At 37.2% G+C, this 20,966-nt stretch overlaps 2 protein-coding genes and 1 long non-coding RNA gene across 5 annotated transcripts; all 3 read right to left on the reverse strand.

The window, feature by feature from the left end:
* Positions 1-2,274: 2,274 nt before the first annotated feature.
* On the reverse strand, positions 2,275-8,804 carry LOC113677685 (pyroglutamylated RF-amide peptide receptor). Of its 3 annotated transcripts, none has more exons than XM_089197581.1 (5): positions 8,237-8,801; positions 5,741-5,932; positions 4,974-5,421; positions 4,167-4,368; positions 2,275-3,603 (listed from the first exon to the last, which is right to left on the reverse strand). In XM_089197581.1, the coding sequence occupies exons 1-4, from the start codon at positions 8,409-8,411 to the stop codon at positions 4,170-4,172; spliced, it is 1,014 nt and encodes a 337-aa protein (XP_089053707.1). In that variant the 5' UTR covers positions 8,412-8,801; the 3' UTR covers positions 2,275-3,603; positions 4,167-4,169. The 3 variants fall into 3 exon arrangements, with proteins under 3 accessions (XP_089053707.1, XP_089053706.1, XP_089053708.1); XM_089197580.1 differs by having other exon boundaries at positions 4,142-4,368; XM_089197582.1 differs by lacking the exon at positions 4,167-4,368 and having other exon boundaries at positions 8,237-8,804.
* A 1,399-nt stretch (positions 8,805-10,203) lies between these two features.
* Positions 10,204-15,699, reverse strand: LOC113677825 (uncharacterized). Its single transcript, XM_027194667.2, has 3 exons — positions 14,376-15,699; positions 12,194-12,376; positions 10,204-11,705 (listed from the first exon to the last, which is right to left on the reverse strand). Exons 1-3 carry the CDS (start codon positions 15,382-15,384, stop codon positions 11,200-11,202), a joined length of 1,698 nt encoding a protein of 565 aa, XP_027050468.2. The 5' UTR covers positions 15,385-15,699; the 3' UTR covers positions 10,204-11,199.
* Positions 15,700-17,904: 2,205 nt separating this feature from the next.
* On the reverse strand, positions 17,905-20,071 carry LOC149049949 (uncharacterized). The gene is made up of 3 exons (XR_016184006.1): positions 19,968-20,071; positions 19,374-19,539; positions 17,905-18,141 (listed from the first exon to the last, which is right to left on the reverse strand). It is a non-coding gene; the product is annotated as an uncharacterized LOC149049949 (long non-coding RNA).
* Between the last annotated feature and the right edge of the window lie 895 nt (positions 20,072-20,966).

The raw sequence follows: 20,966 nt of genomic DNA on the forward strand, positions 1-20,966 counted from the left end.
TCAAAAACATGTTTCGGTAACTGTAAAAGGGCAACCAGCCATATGTAATTCCATGATCATAAGTTCCAGAAGCCACAACAGAATGTCTGTTTTTGCCACGCAATGAAATGAGGAAGTGATTAAAAGTTCTGAATAATCAGTCATTTGCTTCTAAATTCATTTCGAATTATTATTATTAACAATGCTGAAATGCCGATGAGAGCATAAGAAAATGACAATTGAAGGGTTAACTGATACCAGCAGGGTTGAGGGCAGTCGTCAATCATTGCTAGAGTTTAATATCTCCGAGTTGTTATCATTACAGTTGTTTATGAAGGCAGTCAGAAAATGGCAGGTACAGTGAATAAATGTGATCCATCTTCCTAAAAATAAAATGTTCAACTTTTATAGATGTCTATCCACGAGGTTCAAGTTTTCTCGTGAAACGTTTTCAGTTTTCACTCTTCGACCAAATATTTACTCAAAATTAAAGCAGTTAGCCTCTCAAATGTACATGTATAAAAAAGCACTTAGAACTTTAAAAACTACAGAATAATTTATTGTAGAATTGATCTGTTATTTCCTGCCGTGCCAACATCGAAAGAATTCGATACCACAAAAAAATCATGGGAACCTACACACGCAGACGTGTGTGTTGGAGAGGACTCACAAATTTTCGTGAGGGCACCAAATCAGCTTTAGGAAGTCTATACGGTGACCAATTTAAATTATCAATTCATTTGACAAAACCAAATTATCTTGTAAAGCTGTAAAGTTAAGTCACATTTCGTTTAAACCCTTGGAGACTTGATAACGAAGGTTAAGAGTTGTTCCATATGTGATGGAATTTTCGCCTGGATTTCGCCGAAAATTTTGGGTTTTTGTTCCTTCCCCTCACCGATCTACTAGGCAAAGCGGGGTAAAGGGGAAATAAGGAACTGAGCGGGCCTAACACAGGAATTAAATGAAGGAGGGGGAATTTTGAATTGTCTCAAGTCACAAATATGTCTTCGTGTATGGGTTGGGCTCTATTAATACACATTTTCTTTGCCTGTATTACCACAATGAGTATCACTTTCTCCACTTTTAGTCTTCACTGAGCAGCGCTTAGAGGAAGACGGAATTAGCATTCAATTAATCGCTACTGGTTCCGTGTTTCATTTGTCCACTCCCCGAAATTAAAAATTTTACATTTCAATCTTTTCTTCTGAGTTAATCTTTAAATTTAACAAATTTAACACTGGTCCAACGATATTGGACCTTCTGAAGAATATTCATCGTAGAAAATATAATACACGATAAGTTACGATTTTCAAGAAAGCTATGTCGTAAAGAATCGAGTTCCCACTTTAACCCTCAATTGACTGGCTTCTAATTTCTCCTCATAGCATAAACCTTCTATCAAACATTAAAGACACGAAAATAAGGGAAGTGGCCACTAACTAAAGAAGCTCTTGATGGTTAAACAATTCTCCCTGACAGCACTTTAGGAAATTTCAAGGGAACAGTAAAGAGAATATTTATATGATTTCCAATGCCAAGGAGTGAAGGGTGAATACAAGACCTCGTTGGCTGTCTATCCTATGGCGAAGGAGAACTGAAAACAACAAAGAGTATCCGAGACGGCGGCATCTAATATCTTATACACTAGTGTCCGAATCCAGGCACCAATGCCCGATTTTGGACACTAGGGTCCGATATCAGACACACTTGCCTGATTTTAGACACTACTTTCCCATTTGTAGTGTGTGATTTTAAACGCCAAGGTCCGATTTTAACACTAATGTTTGGTTCGAGACAAGCGCATGATTGTAGACACTAGAGACCGATTTCAGACTCTGGTGTGCGATTTTAGACACACCAGTGTCCGAAATTAGACCTTAGTATCTGATTTTAAACACTAGTGTCAGTTTTTTTATTTAGTGTCCGATTTTAGATGCCAGTGTTTGATTTTAGACACTAAAGTCAGATTTTAAACACTAGTGCCCGATTCAAAACGCTAATGTCCATTTTAGTGTCCGATTCTGGAGTTTAGAGTCCGATTTTAAAGGCAAATGTCCGATCTAGACGCTGTTGTCCAATTCTAGATGCTAAAGTCCTATTTTAGAGACTAGTTTGCCAGTATACGATTTTAGAAATCATTCTCTGAATTTAGACGCCAGAGTCCGATTTTAGACGCTATTGTCGGACAAAAAATGCACAGGGATGACCCGCTGGATTTTCTTTAAGTCCCCTTTAAGTTTGACAACATGTACTTATCTGTCATCTATGCTGAGTATGAAGTAAACTTGTTAAGTTCTTTTCGATGTGAAGTCTATTCTGTCATTTACTTTTTATTGTAACAATAGGAAATTCATTGAAAACGCTAAAGGAAAAATTATACTAAAAAAAGCAATATAGTGCGGAATTGAAATTTGCCCATCTGCTTGGCTTACTTTCACTCAAGTCAGGTAATTATATTGTGTAGTTAATATATCTTAGCGCTTGATGCTTTCTAGCTTTATTTACATGTTGTTGTAACATGTAAATGCTGTAGGCTAAATCTGCCAAACTAATGGTGATTTAAAATAATGCAAAGGAGAAAATTCTTAGAAAACCTAATTTCTTTATCCAATCTGTTTACTATCGAATGAGAAATATTAGAGATGCCTTTTAATACAGATTAAAGATGATAGTAATTTTGAGCCTGGTCTTCAATGTTGAAAAAGATGGTTACAAATTTTGTCAAAGTGTGAGTTAGAAAAAAATTGCATGCACCCACAAGGATTCACCGGCTAGAGCTAAAGCGAAAGAGATATACTTATGCACGGATTGATGTAGATTTGCGATGCAAAGCATACAACTACTTCAAAAGTCAACATACCGCAGAGAATTGGACTTATCTAGACTTTAAGGGTTTTTTTTTTAACTCCAATAAAATTTAAAATGAACATTAAAACGCAAGGATATGCGGCTTTGGCTGTTTTATCCTTTTATCCTTATAATTGCCCTAAAGTTTCAGTTCTGGGTCTAGGGAATGTGAGCATTTCCTTCCTCAGAGGTCGCAAGCCCTCAAAGGAAGCTGACCAAAACAGTCATAGCCTTTGAAAAGTGGAACGGAACTTCTAAATCGACCTCTTCCTTGCCTTCCTCTCAAATAAAGTAAAAAAGCTCACAGGGAGCTTTTAATGATCGTACAATGTCTGGAAAGGCCAGCGTCTCAGATTATCATATATACAAAAGGCTTCGTAGCGTTTAATTTTCGAGTGACTTGTTATAAAGCTTGCAAAGGATCATTTCCATGTGACAACTTTTGTGGTGCGATTGGAGAAAAACCAAATACGATTAGCATCTCTTAATCTTCGCTCTTGGACCATCTTATTTTGGTCCTTCAAAGAACTTAGTAAAGTGACGGTAGCCAGGTCTTCGGAAATCTCAACGACGTGGAAGCTTTTTTATCGAGTTGAACTAGCTCGAGTGCTCATCGTACTTCGCGGTGTGTAGAAACCTCTTTGGCTCCCGCCGCGAATGGCTCTTTTAAATCCTTTCTTGAATTGGTCTCCAAGGAAAGCATACAAAACTGGGTTCGTTGCGCTGTTGCCGTACATCAGGACTTGGAAATAGGACTGCATGATGTACATGTATCTGCCGGTAAAAAATAAAAAAAATTGAGATGTCCACCTGTACTTCCCTCTGGCAATTTAACCTAGAGAAAATAAAGCTAAGAGATAAAATCTTCCATATTGGCCTTTTTCTCAACATAGTCCTTCAAAAGCTTTTCTTAGATCACTCACGTAAAGTGAGATCGTAGTATGGTCTATAAATAGACAATTATGTGTCCTTATTTCATGACATACCATTAATTTGATCTTCATCAAAATCTACAACACGCACAAGCTGAAACCAAATACCCTGGATACTTTATGGACCTACACGTGGAAGTCGCTCTCTTAGCTTCATCCTCTCATGGCGCAACAGTATTAAAATAATTATCCTTTTTTGTTTGGCACTCAATTATGACTGAAGGCTATAAGTTTGTTAAAAATTAAGAAGGAAATAAGGGTGTGTTTTTATAGGAAGGCAAAGACAGGAATACTTATGTACGGTATCCAGCATTTTAACTTAAGCAGGCTACAATTGATCTTTATGCAATATTTTATCGAAGCTTTAGATATTTGCTTACATTAGATTTACAGCTCACAACTAACCGCTTAAATGTTAATTGTGGAAGGTGACCCCCAACCATAAGAGGTTGATTTTCTGGATCGAAACCTCTGCAGTCTAGTAGAATTAAATACTTGTTTGACTCCCATTTTGAAATGATCACCAAAGAAAGCATAAAGCACAGGATTGGAAGCACTGTTTGAGTACATGAAGACGCTTGAGAAACTTTGGAGGATTGGAAAGAACCTATGAGAGAATAATGTAAGGAAAAGGCTTCACGTAAGTTAGACAGTGAGATGTATACAGTTATCATGATGAGCAAGCAGTGGGCATGCGTGGGTGTATATCCAGAAATAAGATGGCAGCTAGCACAAGCGATCAGTCATGTTTGGATAGTGTATCGAGTGGGGGAACTTTGATATGAATGCCTTTCATTGATCTTAGACTTATCGCTTTACTAAATTTACATCAATTTTTATAAGGCAAAAAGATTATAACGAGGCATTTAACTTCTTGAAAAAGATGGCAATCCTTAGCTCCGGGAGTCCGTGTTGTTCACTTGCCGAGTCAACCTTACAGAGACATCTGTTAGAATTATTGTTTATCTTTCTATTTGAAATTTCGGGATGTTTTTTGTTTTATTATGTTTCGTTTCGTTTTGTTTTGCTTTGTTTTGTTGTTTTTTTCCACAACTCTTATTATCTGTACTGTTCTATGAATGATGACCGCAGATGACAACCGATGCTTGCATATTCCGCTAATCATATCTCCTGTTTGTGGCTGTTGAATCAGAAAACAAACTTATCTGCGCGAAATAGTATAGTAAAACCGATAAATTGATCAGAACCTACCTGGATTGATATTCCCCGAAGTCCATCATGAAATACAAGGTGTGGAAAGGAAGGAAACACAACGCGTAACAAACAACCACCGCTGCCAACATTTTGATGATCCGTTTCGTAGCTTGAGCCTGAGTGAACCCAGGTCTGTCAGCCCCCTCTTTGATAGCTTTACGAAGTTTTACACCGATTTTGATGTAGATAAGTATCATGATTGGAAGAGGAATAGCGTAAGTCAATGCAAAAGTGCATAATAGGTATATTTTAGAGTAGGGAAATCCAGTGGTTATAGGCCAGTCCTCTTTACAGGCGACGCCTGCTGGAGATGGTTCAGTAGTCATAACTCCCAGCATTGGCAGCGCTGGGAGAAGAGCTATCAGCCATATTAACAACATGATCAGCTTGCCTTGATACCGTGTGATACGCATACCAAATGGATGCACTATGGATTGATGGCGATCTGCAATTGGAGAACGTACTATTATCTAAAGCAGAGTACAATAGAAGACGGAGGGTGCTCTTTGATTCTGTGGTCTCTACTTCCAAGGAGTGCCGATATCGTCAAAACCATAGGCTAAACTCCCAGTCTCAGCTCAGGGATTCATCAGCAAGCAATAAACGAAACAATTTCTTCCATTAAGAACCTACCCTGGGCAATCAATTGATTATATTCGGCTCAACAATACACCGAAGCTAAAATTGAAATATAACTGATTGAGATCTACTTTTAGTATAATAATCTGTTACTGCTAAAAGTATTCTTTGAATATATTCCTTACCCAATGAAATTGCCAACATTGTTCCCACCGATCCCATAACGAAGCAAGCCATCAGAGCAGGAAGGAGTTTACACATGAAGGCACCAAATGGCCAGTGAAAATCCAGTTCAAAATATACGACAGTGAATGGAATACAAAGCATCCCTACTCCAAGGTCCGCCACGGCAAGATTAGCAATAAGAAAACCCGTTACTGTGAAACAAAATTCATTCGTTAGCATGTTCTCTTTAGAAGGAGGCAGGATGTGGTTCTTTCTCATCTTCTATTTTTGTTAGACGAGAACGTGAAAATGTTTGAATCGATCGTCTCAGCATGCAAGATACAACTTAATGACATTTTTTTGAGAGAGAAAGAAAAAAGAAATAACATGATTGTCAAAGATCTCGTTTATCGAGCCGTCAACAACCGGCTTACAGCAACATCTAGGAGTATACCATCCACTAATTCCCGTGGAATAACGGAGAATTAGTTAAATACACAGCTTCCATTTGAGATGACAACCCGTGAACTATTCGAAAGATGAAGACCTGTTTATGAATTCTCTCACCCAATATTTTTATCGTAAATTTACACCTAAAGACAGTCCTTTGATGTAGGCCAAGTTGTTGTAAAACGTATGTAACTATGGATGAGTATACTTGTCAGTCTTTCCTCGTACCCACGTTGTGTAATTATCTTTTGTTTAGTGACTGTAAAGGCCTGGGGATGAATTTTGAGTGTCAGCCACTTGTTGGCTATTAAGATCCATCGAGTGGTTTGAAAAGTTAAAAGACAATCGATTTGAAAAGTTTCTTTTTTTTAAACAAAGCAGTCAAGAGACATGTCAAGCTTGTGCGGGTGGCCAAGTAAATACATATGCTTTTTGGATTACCCAAAGAGGAAAAACACTCAGCTAAGAAGAATTGTGCGTGGCTAAGCTGTTACCTTGCCACCCACAATCTCAGGAAGCTCATAAGTACTTCGATTAAAATTTAAATAAAAACGACCAAGTTTATCATGATCCATTGTCTTCAGGTTTCCATATTGTAAAACAACAGCAATATTTCAGGATTACTCGGTATCAAAACATGACCTCGAGTTTTGTAAGTAATTATTAAAACTCCGATATTAACCACGAATAAGGAAAGTTGGGAAGAACTCTCCACAACTAACCATTTGAGTATAAATTATTCACGCTTTCCTATCTTGGTTGTCGGTATTTATAATATTAACCCCCGTAATCTACATTTCTAGTTTTTTAAATGACGTGATTTGAAAAATCGTACAAAAACATAAAAGGTCACGAAAGTCAATGTGAATGATTTCCTGACGGACATACGATCGTCCTATTAATACCAATGACTCCAATAATTAGCAGAATCGGCTTGTTACACGGTGAAACGAAAGCAAAAAAAAAAAAGGGAAATGCTAGGAATTCGCATAAAATGGCGTAATATCCTCTTGTTCTGTAATTATAAAGTTAATAAAAAGTTCTTTGTTCATCGGAAAGCTGGCAGACCGAATGCTTAATCATACTGCTTCTCTAATATGATATCTGGTTTACTGATGGAAACAAAAACCATATTTCGTTGGACAATTTATAATTTACGCAGTAATAACACTTTTTTCTTCAAAACCTTTGGCTTTATTTCAATAAATTCTTCCGTTGTTATAATAATTGTTTCTGCAATTTTCTGTTTTTCTTTTCTGTTGTAGTAATGTTTGTTCACCATCATTGTTACTTGAAGCGCGTTCACGGTGCCTCTAATGGTTTGCTTGTACTTGAGTAGACGTCATGGATCCACTGAAGACAAATCACGCTTAAAGCGAAGTTGGTGATCTTTTGGAAGTTATGCAAGCTTTGCAGAAACACTGATTATGCCATGGGTCAACAGAGAAAAGGGAGTTCACGCCAGTTAATGGAGCAATGCTCGAAGTGAAATATTTATGTGTACTTAATCAAGATGTGGAACTGCCTTTTGTTTGCCCTTAGACAGGAAACTCGCACACCTTTTCACCCGTGTCCGAAATTGACTGCAAACTTTGCTTCACACGAAAACATGAGGAAATTAGGGATTTTCGCTTTGTGTTAGAATAACTCTTTTGTTTACTACACAAATCGTAACAAATAGGCCTAGAAGTTAAAATGGCAAAGGAAACTTCTAAACATCTCAATGCCGCTCGTCGCTATTCATCTATAAACCCTCTTTTGACAATGAATCATGAATTTAGGCGCGAGGTCGTTTAGACTTGTTTCGAATGTTGAGGTTTCACGCAAAAAAGTGGCAACACCATTAAAAGAACAGCGTGTTTATGGTATTAGTGACTCCAAATTGTAGAACCCTATTTCGTCATACTACTTTCGTGACTTGAACGCAACGCAAGAAAAAAGATTTTGAAGAAAAATCTCAAGAGCAGAGGACCATCAATAGCGGGGTACTTAGTTTATCCTTTTTATCCGTAATCCTCTTAAGAACGTACGCGTAATTGTGCTTTGTGAAGATGAAATTAACTTACCTGTATGCAGTTCTCGTGTTTTATAAACCACGAAAATTACGAGAGCGTTTCCAAACGTTGCCAGCAAGAATATAATGACATACACCGTGAGGCGAAAAATTCGAAGGCCCAGTGGTTCCACAACATAGTCCATCTGAGCTTGGGGTGCTTCCGTCCCGTTGGTCGCATTATTCATTTTTGCGAAGAAAACAAGACGTTTTTGTCCGAGTAAGACTCACGATGATCTACATATGATTAAACGACCCAACGATTAGCTGTCGAGAGAATCACTAATGGATCAGCATAATTCCTTCTGAGGTCGACTTGGACTCGTCCGTTTTGACATCTGTTTGGCGGGGCCTTTTAGTTTGTTTCCTTTTTAGTGCTGTTATGACTTTCCCTCTTCTGTAATGCGACCCTTGAGTTTACTTACACAACAAATAAACGTCCGACCATTAAGGGAAATAGTCTAGATTGGTTTCCTGATTACAAGGCGCCAAAGCCATTTTGCTTCCCTTCAACCTAGCAGGGATTCAATTTAGAACTGCGTGGTGCTGAAAACTCGTGTTAAGATCGTATTAAGATATCCTTGATGGTGTCAGATGGTAACATTTTAATAGGTATTTAAGAGCCAAGACAGGATTTGTTGATAAACAATGAACACGTACAAGCTTTTGTGTTTTCTGTACATGGATTTGAGGTGAATTTAATAAGTGTGAATTTGCATTATTGAATGTTCAAATGCCAAAAAATTAAAGGAACATGCAAGATATTCAATTTGGAAAGGATCTCAATACACGCAGTCTGCAATCTAAAAGTCGTAGATAAACATCTCAGACTCCATTGTCCGAGATTTGTGGGTCAAAAACGCTGCCCTCAATAATTGTCATGTAGTATTTTCAATTAAAGAAGAAAGGGAAACGTTTCAGCATTACCATTACAAAGAAATGATGAAATCTAATTAAACCATCGGTAATTACGAAACCTAATTCAACAACTTCTTGAAATGGCGTGGATCAAAATTGCAATGGTCAAGCATCTCCGGAAACGTTTTGATTTCACAATCTGCCTCAACGTGTAGAAACGTCTGGTACGTCAACCATCTTACATTGCAATGAACCGGCTGAAAATAGTACTCCTGATCAGTTGATCCGTTCAACAGAAAAGACAACATGAACTGGTAGGCTTATGCAACACAAAGGCTCATAGAGCACAGGCACCAGATGGATTTGAAACATGGACAAATTTTAACTGGAATGTGCCAAACGAACTTCTCGACATGTAATTAACTTTTCAGTTCGTAACTTGGTGAACTCCTGCTCTTACTAGTTCTTTCATCGAGCAACGTGATTTAGTGTCAAAACCAGCCTCTGTTTCAAGCAGAGCCATATTTGTTTCCAAAATTAAGAGCAAGTTCCCTGTAAAAGTACGCCAATGTCGAATTGGATGACACTTGCAGAATTTATTATGAAAACAACTGTCTTCTCTAAGCGATGTTTTGAACAGTTTTTGATTCCAAGACTGAAGGTTCTCTTTGATTTACTTGGTACAGAACAACCGGATATTATCTCAAGGGTCAAAAGGTTATCAGCTTTTTAAGAACCAAAGCCAAAACAGGCAAAACCTATCGATGATATAATATCACCATTCAGATGATGATATTTCATACACAACATAACATCGATCATCCAAGTCCTAAGTTCCTTCCAAAAGCAATATAACTTAAATCTCTAAACTTTTGGACTACAGCAGAAGCACACATCTCAATATTGTTGATTTACGATAAGGTGGCAAAGAGCGAAGGACCTATCTATAATTTCTTAAGAACTTCCCAAAAGACCTACCCCTTGACTTGCAAAGTAGACATTCATTTGAAAACGAAAAACTAGAGAAAGATGACTTGGTAATTCGTCCAACACACAGTATGAACGTCCAAGGCACGAATATAACATAGAAATCATGCATTTAAAGAACTGATCATCACCTTCTGGATAAGCATATATGTTGTATTTGTTGTACGTTTTTACATATAGTACACAATATATATTTATTGTATTCTTAACTGACATTTTTTGAGTCTGAACTTATTAAGATTTTTTTATAATTTACATTCATTTGTGTATATTTATATATTAATAATCTTATCAGGCTTACTAATGAGGTATAATATGTATGAATCAACTATGGTAAAAAATAACGAAACGTTCTTTTTCCTCTTCAAAAAACTACAGAGGCCAAATTGAATAAAATTATTGAAATAGATAAGTCTCTGCTCAACCCCAAAAACCCTAAGAGTGACCAGCATCTAATTTCTCCTTACAGTAAAACTGTTGAACCATTCATTAATATCATGAGAATTAAGGAAATGATCGGCAACCTAAGAAGCTTCAATTGTAAACGAATTAACTTGGTCAGTGCCAAAGGAAAGTATAGAAAAGGGTATTGAGAAAATGGATATTCATATTAAGGTGTAAAGGGCTTAGAGCCTAGTTTTTCTCCTAAACTGCACCGACAAAACAAAGCTCCATATTGCGTGGTCACTATACCATAGAAGTTTCATTTCTAGGAGTAGGCAAACTACTTAGTAGAAAGTAAAGACGACAGTGGTCTGAGAAAAAAATAACTTTAAAAAAAAGGAGCCCAGCTCTTGGAAGTTTTCATAAAAGCCATGTGTAAAGGTCACCCATCAACAAAAGTTGGTCAGTTGCGGCGCTTAGTCCCTGCTAGAGCACAGCCGTGAATAATTTATAATGTTTGGTGTACGTTTCTTTTAATTTTTTTGTCCTTTCATGTAACGCATTGAAGAGGAAACGATAACTTCAGATTTTCCTTTCCTGGTTTACCCATCGATCGAGAAACACTTAGGGGAATCGTTAGGAACATAATTGAGAGGACTAGATTGTTTTCAGAGAAACAAACTACCGACTGTACACTGCCGTGAAATTTACAAGAATCTGTCACGGAGCCTTGAATTTCACTTATAATCAAACCAAGTCATTTTCTGCGGCCTCCCTCTCCCTTTCCTCGTTAACTGCATTAACCAGTTGTTGATCCACTTTAAGACGCCAACGCAGATGCGATGGCAATGCTCTTTTACCCAAGTGGTTGCCTAAATCGGCCACCTCTCTCTCAAACTCTGCCAGTAACAGTGAAGGGTCATTCATTTGGGAGGGTTTAGTAACTAGACCGACGTAAATCTGTCCGCTATGATTTGTAATAGAGACTGAAAAACCATTCTGGGTCTTTCTAGGAGTCCAGCACGCCATCATCTTTGTCATTTTGCCATTCAAATAGACTGGCATGTTAGGTCCTGGAATTCGGGTTACAGTACACGAAACCTTGTTTAGCAGGTAATTAATGAGCCTCCTCACGACAGACAAGGGAAACAGAAGAAGACACAGCTTGATGAAGCCATACATGATAGTGCTTTCAAGAGTAAAAGAAAACTTGTCTACTCTGCGTCTGGTTTCCCAAAGCCGAGGCACAGCACCTTCGAAGAAGGAAACATAGCTAATTAATCTATAGCCATTAATAAATAATAAAGATACTAAAGATAAATAATAAATAATAATAATAAATAATATCTATATGACATCTTAAGATGTCATGGGTATCAATTTTTTTTGTGATCCCCCAACACAAAAAGCACTTTCTATAATGAAATTCAGCAAGTCATCTTCAAGACAAGACAAAAGCACAACATAGCATTATGTCTCATAAAAATTGTAACATTGAGTAACTCACAAATGTTAAGACCACTTTTGTAGCAGTAGTTACATTGCTACAAGTGCACCCACTGTCAAATTAATAAATCACAGTTATTAGGCTATTATGGAAGGGAACTCCAATCACACCCAACCTCAACCCTCATTTTGAGAGAAAGCTCTCAATATTTTAGTGAGTTCACCTTGGTTAAAATATAAATAAAACCCATTGTGAACACTATTTGTTCTAGAGAACAAAGCATTGGGACTGTACCTTCTGTGCCAACTGGTAGTTTGATAAAAGCCATGGAAAATTTGTTGTCTAGCTCAAGTCTGGAATGCTGAGGTCTTACATCAGTTCTTATACAGACTCGAACATCATCAGGGTATTGAACTCTGGATTTCTGGAGGAAGGAACGAATAGCACCAGCCACACATGAAAGCAGAATAATGTCAACTGAAATAAAAAATTCCAAGAAATTATTTTACATCTTGCTTATTCAATATTAGATATCAAAATGAACAAATAAAACAAGTTTAATCAATCAATCTATCAATTAAAAAAATAACACCAAAGTGAAACTTTTTAATTCTTGGTCATAACTAAAAAATCAATGAAATAAATAAATATCAAAATGTACATTTAACATTTCCGCTGAAAGAACCTTGCCAGATGACCTGACCAATAACCTAAATAATAAATCTCCAGCAATGACCAGCTACAAATAAAAACACTGACTTGCAAGCAAACCCCTGCTTCAATGGATGAACAGCTCCCAATTTCTTGGGTAGATGTTGAGTAAAAGTTCACTACTGAGAAGCTAACCATAATAGGGGACATCGTTTTAGAGCTTTGTGGATGTCCTATCCTGAGAGGTTCAACTATATCAAACTTTGTGAACCTCAAATCCAATATATAGGAACCCAAGGATGGACATTGGGAAGTGTGATTGGGGAGGAGGATGTCTCACAAGAACATACAGTCATAATAAAAGGCCAAGCACTTTCCCCTACTGAACCCTTTCTCAAATACATCTATAATGCATTTTAATGTAGTATTGCAAGCAGTCAAGGATCCAAACCAATTTTACATAAGGGATTAAGTTTCTAAAGAAAATGTGGTGCTAACTCCATTGAGGGTAAATTTAAAAGAAAATGTGATTTGATAAATTAATTGACCACCACAAAGAGTTTCTAAACCTGAGGTTTCAAGTGTTAGCCACTTTCCTCTTACTTAACTCTAACCCAAACATCAGCTTTAGAAACTCTTTAGGGTGGCCAATTTTCAATATCAACTCAGTTGATAAAACCAAATTACTTAATATGAAGGCAGAGCAGATTTGAAGGTGGCTACCTCAGTAAAGTACCCACCAGAGAATAATATAAAAAACATTCCCTCTTGTTATCCCATCATTTCCATCAAAAATAAACTGGCTTCAAACAGAGTTTTGTTGTTAAACTTCCATTGATGATCTTCAAATATATGTCTCCTTTATAACAATTGTTTAACTGATCATTTTATTACTGATCAAAATCTTGCATTTGCTGACATGCAAGCCTGCTTCTTGAGTTTCACTCAAAAAGTCCACTGAAAGGACATATGGTTACTGGTTACTGAAATTTTTGTCAGTATGTTCTTGGAATCTCAAAATCTTTTTTTTTTTTTTTTTGCTGGAAATGTATTGAATGTATGCTGAATATATGATGAGACAATATCAGTCATTTTTATCAAAACTTGTTCATAAAGTCAAAAATTATTCAACTGAAAGAACTATAGAAAAACTTTAGGTGTTTTAGGTCTCAACTTACAACAGAATACCCACCAGAGCTCCCACGGGTACCAGGTCTTACTGAAAGCACTGCTTAATGGACAGAATAAGAAAGTGAATCCCATAGGATTGCTGGGCTGCTGGCAAAAAAATTTGCCTTGGTCCCTCTTAAAGACTTCAGGATGCAAAATACAAGTTGCATATGTGTTTTACTAACCACAGTAATGAACAAGCACTTTTTAAAAATACACATATGTCTATATAGATTAAGGCAATGCTTCCAAAATTCACTCAACATTTGCCAGAACCAATATTGTTTAATGTTGAGACTACTTCAACAGAACTTCTCTTATAATTTTCTTTAAAAATAGAGTGAAAAAAAAAGAAGCTAATTGGAGTTATGTTAGCAAATGGAGAACATTTCTACAAGTTCATATATTTATAAAACACTGCTCAAGCATTTTGCGCATCAAATGTTGCTCTAACATCTGATTTTAACGGTTGTTTAACTTGTAATCCCAATTACGCTGTAACTATCACTTTCTCTAATGTTGTGTTTGTTTTTTTCCTGTTATTGGAAAAAAATTGTTCTGACTTCAGCAAAATATTTGACTACAATTACTTTAAAGAATATAACCTCTTGGAGATTTCCCAGTTCTCCTACTAATTCATATCACATAATATTACCTTCTGTACGAGTAACATCTTTGATCCGCTTAACAGATTTAAAATCTATCGGTCCAGACCAATAAACTTGGAAGGTATCGTCTGCACTATTCTGTTGCATTCCCTCATGATCAGTCCCACATAAATCTTCCTGCTTTGTCATGAGTAGTCTCTTGAGAATTACAAGTGGTCCAGTGAAGCTAGCAAAGAAACAAGAGGCTAAACGTCCGAGGAAGAAGCAGTGCCTCTTGAGAAAGACAGTCTTGTAATCAAGCGAGTCTAGTACAATTCTAACAAAGGGGAATATATCCGCAATGCTTTCATGCATTTGAAACAGCACCCCAGTATCTTCGCTCCCATTAAATTTCGGAAACAAGACCACTCTCCATAATTCTTCTCCACCACTGAAGTTGGATATTTCCTTAATTTCTTTCAAATCTCCAGGATCTGACGACGAATTTCCTTTAAATTCAAAAACGCAATTGTTTACGTCTAAATTGTCTATTTCTTCCCATCCATATCCACTCAAGATCGGCACGGGAGATTGTTTTAGTTTTAGTAATCGTAAATTTCCTAGAAGCATTTCTTGATGCACAAGTTTACTTTTGACAAAGCTTTCAAGCTCATCGATGGTTATTCTTCCTTCAAAAAGAAAGAAAACATTAGACATCGGAGCTGTATTTACACAACTTGCTTGAAGCCAAACAGCTTCGGAAGCCGACATTTTGCTCAGCTTTCCATCGCGATAATGCCGAATACTGAAATAAAGAATGAGTTTCCTCGCGAAAAAACACACTGGAACCACGAGAATCACAAAACTGAGAAGTAATGCGAATAGAATGAGGTTTATGATAAAGACCAATAGCGACAGAATAAATCTGCCTGAGAAACCGGATTCTGTTGGATGAGTCAGTCGTGGGTTTTTTCTGTTTGCTCTGCCTTGAGTCGGTGTTTGTTCTTGAGGGAATGTCTGGTTCAGACGCTGGTTGTTTCTTGGAGATGCCCAGCATCTATCTGTTGTAGAGCACATAATCTCTATTTCCTGGACACGTAAATTCCTCTTCCAGAATGTCTATTTCGCACGCGAACAAGACAAGCTGTCGTCAGCCCTGTCTCGTAACATGCCATATTTCCTCTGCTTAATTTCGTGCCAAATACGTCTTACGCCAGAATTATACGATGGAAAAACCTATTATGATAACTGCACAATATCTGTTTCATCTTTTCCTCGAGGTTGTAGCCACCAAACCGATGTTGCCGATACAAACATGGGTCAGTTTCGCGAAATATATTACGTTCTGTTTCTCTGGAAACGCCGCCATGTTTGTTTACGTTTGAGACATTTGCAACGAAAGTACTGATTGGTTTATAAAATATAAAAGGAAATATTATTGGCTGGTGATCTTTATCAAGCAGCCGGCGCGAAAAAAAACAGTCAAGAAAAGTCAGGTAATGGAAATTTTGAGAATACATTTGAATTTAATCAAAATGAAGGGTGACAATTTGATGTAACACAACGGATTTCAAAATTTTAACTCAGCCTGCTTTTCACACCTGCTCATGATTTGCTATGACTTTTCGTGCGGGGAAGGAGAAGTGTGTACGTAAATAAGTTACATTAAAAAAAGATAAGTAAAAAAAAACTAAAACTACCGCAGGGGTCCCTGTTCTCCTCTAAAACGTTTGAGATAAAAATTCAAAGCACTATACGAACGAGTTTAATGCGAAAATACAATTTGGCACCCCGCAGAAAACAAAACGCGAATTTCTTAATTTTGACACTTAGCATAATAATTGGGGAGGTTTGTCGCCGTCTGCGATATTTAAATGAAGTGACAGATGCTAAATTCGGTCTACTTTCTTCACATTGCGTTTACTGATCACTTCTGTTTTTGAAAGTAAATCTATTGCGTGGGTAAAGTCATGGTGTCATCCTTCACTTTCAATGTCTGTAGATAAAAATGGGTTATTATATGTCATATTTTCCCCAGAAATACAAATATTATCTTTGAAAGACCTGCATTATTGATTAGTTATATCCCGTCAAAAAACCCGCTTTTCAGGAGAGTTCGATCGCAATCGTAAGAGATAAATGGTTTATGCCTAGGGTCTTTGTGCTTCATTTCAGGCTTTGAGGGGAGGTGTTTCCTTGCCAAAAATATCGTTTTTTTTTGTTTGTTTGTTTTTTTATGATTTTAACTTTGGATATTTGAACTGTTCAAGTTTAGCTCAGAGATATGTCAATGCTGATAATCCAGCTTGAGAGATATTATAATTACAACTTTCCATTCGGTACACGAAAGCCTGAAAAATTGCAGCTGTTGACATTCGTGCTGAGGTTAATGCCGAAAATGATTTATACCGGTGTGGAAAGTAAAAACGAGGTCTACCTGAGAAATATCACGGAAAGAAAGAGAGTGACAAGCTTAATCCAAACTCGAGTCGCACATAACGTGAATGAATTTCATTCGGTTTCAAAAGTTTGTGTTTTTTTTTTTCGTTTTGTTTGTTATTTTTGCTTTGCTTTTGTTTATTTTGTTTTGTTTTTTGCTGTTTACTTTTTTCAACATAAAAACATATAACCCCCCCCTTGCTAATGCACTGAGAGGGCACGTTGCCGAAGAGATGAAAATATCACCCCTTAAGATGTTTTCCTTCTCGAAAAATGCACCAAAGAAATCTGAATTCACTAACTGTATTGTGTTCTTAATGACCATTACTCTGAAAATGCGAGAAAAATCTTGATAACAATGAAGACACTCTATGGAATACATTACTATTCACTTTTACTTATATTTTACTCTTTAATGAGTTTTTTCCTTTGCATTTAAGTCCAAAAATACTTATCTTTAGCCTATATACTCTTGATAAAATTTATCGTCCAATGAAAGCCTCAAGTCACATTAAATTTGGGGTTAGGGTTTGGGGTTTGAGCATACGCTAATGGTGAGGAGATTATTCTTTATAGATGAAAAGTGCTGAATGTCGCTCAGAAATCCCATAACAATATTTTCTTGGAATACCTAAACCATTAACCGTTTCATTCAATGTTGAACCAACAAAAAGCAGTGCATGTCTTTATTCATCAAGATCGACAATTCTATTTCGCTCGCATTTGGGATCTTGCCCTGTTTACTAAAAGTGCTGCAGAATTGCCATTCTTTGTGAACCTCTTCGTTAATTACAGAAAAAATAATCTTGATCTTTGGTTCTCTTCTTCCAAAACGCGATGCAAGGAGGATTCCGTGCTGTTTTCGTTCACATCAAAACACATAATCGAGCTTAATTACAGGAAGCAGCATGGCTTAGCCAAAAAAAATAGCTTGGTGGAATTGTCAATACTCGCCCAAGATGGACAGACATTTCTTTAGCCTCCTAATCTTGCGGTTTATCCATTATCCAGCTACGGTTGGAGCCGTTAGGTTTTCATATTTTGGATTGAAACTTTTTTCATTCTTACTTTGTTTCTCTTAAAGATTTCACTAATGTTTACATATGTGTACCAATCTCTCTTGGAACTAAATCTCGATCGGCGCAGAATAGCACTTAAAAGTGCTATTCTGCGCCGTTGGTTGAATTCTCAGTTTCCATACTAACTGGCCATGCAGCTTCCGTGTACTTGCCCCTGGCTCATCAGCACAAGGTATGAAGTATAAGTGCTACACAGATTTTTTCCCTTTTGTTGTTCTTTTCTTTCCCATTTGCTTTTGGCCTTTCTGAGTGGAGATGGGGCTGGTTGCTGGTTGCGATGGCCTGGTTTTAGAGCTGGATGGTGGGAAGATGAATCCTACTAAAGAAGGACGATAGTGAATGAATAAAAAAATGATAATAGTTGACTATTCTGTGCAGGTAATCAACTGCATATATAAGTATGGGGTGTTTTTTTTACTTACTGCAAAGGACCATCTCAGTTTTAATTAAGCGCTAAAAAATGCTTACAGAAAAATCAGATGCTATGTCATTCAGAACACTATGGCCACTGACTTACGTCCTCATTTCCGACATGGGACAACTACAAAAAAAAAAACAAAAAAAAAAAAAACAACAGCAAAAAAACATATTCTATAGCAACAGTTTCGTTCAGATGCATTTTATAGTCATTTATTTCAACTATCGCACTTCTTAGGTAAAATAATTCATATATTCAGAGTTCTAGCAGTGTAATTTAAAAACACAGATCATTTCTGACAGCCATAGTAGTGTAAATGAAAGGTAATCAAGAAGCAAACGAGAGATGTCCTCGTTAAAAATGTTCAAAAATGAAATTGCTGACCAAATTTTTTTAAACGCTATTGATCTGCGAACATGGGAAAGAACCTTTTTCAACTTTCCGACGCTATTTGGTTAAAGAGAAATTGTAACAAAAGAAAACCAAAATAAACGCGAAATTAAAAATGGAAAATTTTATTCAATGAAGGAAAGAAATAAAATCTACGAAGAGTATTTTCTCAGTTGGCGATAGCTTTGATGACTAAAACGATTGTTTCTAAATACTTTGGTAAAGATGTGTATGCATAGTGCACGATTTCTGTTGCATGCGATTTAGAGCCATACTATCTGTTATATGGTGAGTATTTAAATGAAAACGAAAAAAACCATAAACCACATAAATAATAATTTCACCCTTATAATGTGGACGTGAACAACTCAGGAAAAAAAATATGATTGAATTTTTTTTGTCATCACTTGCACTCGGCTTACTTCTAGAAAAAGGTAGCTACCACGAGTAAAGCATCGTGATGATGAAAGAGACACTGCAAACTGGATCGGAGTCACGCGGGAAGGAGGAAGGTCAAAAAGAGATAACAGGGCATCAACGAAAAGATCTAAGCTCCTCGTATCGGGAATATTTTTCTTGCAAAATGCATAAAACATGAAAAGTAAACATTTATCCTAGTCACCTATCCTATCAGCAGGTTTGAATGTCCGTTGTCTGTAGGCATATAATAGTTATGCTCGTTTTTCGTAGAAATAGCGAAAGACGGAAGGATATTTACTGTTTTGCCAGAAATACCTCACCTGCGACAGGAAGATCATCTTTCATTTCAAACATCACTCCACGTTTTTTCCCAGCCGGTGTCCGTGATGACTGAGCAGACAGTGATGATGGACGTGGATTTTTATTTTTCGGTGAAGTGGGAGCATCTGCCATCTTTTGTTTAGGCACTGGATTTTCAACGAATTTCTTTGAGGGGGAAACAGCAAAGAGAATCAAGTGTTTGGATACCCATTCAAGATAAAAAGTTGACTAAGCTTATCAAGTTTCTGCAGGTGAGTCGCGTGACCAACCCAAACCAAGCCAAAGGAGGCTGCCCCGATTTCCAGACCATAGATTCACTGGCAGTATGTTGATTTATAGAAATGGAATGTTAGACCACCCTAACAATTGCGTCAGGTTTTCATAGCAGTTCATCGGTATCCATTTACAATCCGCGAGGCAGGAAAAGGAAACAACGTAACTGACACGTTTTGAAACCGGACTTCTCTAGCAGTTTATTTTTGATGAAAATGAGTGAATCACTGAAATAAAAAATAACAACTGACTCCTATGCTGTAAAGTAGGTTACCTTAAAATACGTATAGGCCAAAACGAATAGGAGATACGCTTCTTACCTTTAGGGTTGCTTTGGGTGCTTGTACGGGTCCGCAAATGATCCCAGGACCGCAAAGGATCCTGGACCGCAAATGATCCCCAAATTGGACCGCATATGATCCCAGACCGGAAATGATCCCCGATGGGGACCGCAAATGATCCCGACCAAAAAATAAGGAGTAGCATGGACTTACATATCAGAGGAAGGTTAAAAAAATTATATATATATATTGGAGCGAAATCAATGCGCGTTGAGAGTGCTCGATGTTTGCACATATATATATAATTACATGCGGTCAGATGTCAGATATATATATATATATAGAATATATTAGATTAGCCTAAGAAAGGTGACAAAGGGTTAAGGCGACGGGTTTACCGGAAGTTACAAAGCGACATCTGTGCCGTGAAAGAAATCCATGATCCGACAGTTGGACAGCCGAAGAAACGAATAGTCGAAAAGGCAACTAGCTGCATTGTGGTGAAAAAGTTGGACGTTTCTCAGCTTGTGGATAGTGCGTACTACCAATAGGAAAGGGGAAGGCGCTAAAAAATTGAGCAAACAAATGTCTCAAATTTACGGTGGGTTATCACGTCGAATCATCCAACAAAGTCTAAATTCAATGAAGCAGCAGCAAAAAGTTAGACCCCTTTTTCAAAATAAGGCGCCTCTCCGGCCAATCAGAGCATCGAAAGTACAAGAAAGACGTCAAGTGGATCTTGCAAGCATGGTTAGCATGCCCGCTACGATAGACGGTGATACCTATAAATACATAATGTCTGTTACTGACATTTTCAGTAGATTTCTTTTCTTACGCCCTCTTCAAACAAAAGAGACCTGTGAAGAGGTGAAACATTTTTTAGACATTTAGATCGAACACGACCCTCCAGAAATTTTGCAAAGCGATTAAGGTCCAGAATTTAAGGGAGTAGTAAAGACTGTTTGTGAAACGCTAAATGTTCCCACAATTAAAATTGGTCAAGGGAAAGAAAAACTCGCTGAAGAACACCTGCGAAGG

Source organism: Pocillopora damicornis, chromosome 2 (assembly GCF_964200805.1).
Source record: "Pocillopora damicornis chromosome 2, jaPocDami1.2, whole genome shotgun sequence".
In the NCBI taxonomy this organism is placed as follows: Eukaryota; Metazoa; Cnidaria; class Anthozoa; order Scleractinia; family Pocilloporidae; genus Pocillopora; species Pocillopora damicornis.

Excerpts from the sequence above, each read along its gene's own strand:
- LOC113677685 (XM_089197581.1), bottom strand. The coding sequence starts at position 8,411 with ATGAATAATGCGACCAACGGGACGGAAGCACCCCAAGCTCAGATGGAC. Across the intron at positions 5,422-5,740 it reads AATGTTGGCAATTTCATTGG|ATCGCCATCAATCCATAGTG; the intron begins GTAAGGAATATA and ends CTCCAATTGCAG. Across the intron at positions 4,369-4,973 it reads TTCGGGGAATATCAATCCAG|GTTCTTTCCAATCCTCCAAA; the intron begins GTAGGTTCTGAT and ends ATTCTCTCATAG.
- LOC113677825 (XM_027194667.2), bottom strand. The coding sequence starts at position 15,384 with ATGTGCTCTACAACAGATAGATGCTGGGCATCTCCAAGAAACAACCAG. Across the intron at positions 12,377-14,375 it reads AGATGTTACTCGTACAGAAG|TTGACATTATTCTGCTTTCA; the intron begins GTAATATTATGT and ends TTTTTATTTCAG. Across the intron at positions 11,706-12,193 it reads ACTACCAGTTGGCACAGAAG|GTGCTGTGCCTCGGCTTTGG; the intron begins GTACAGTCCCAA and ends CCTTCTTCGAAG.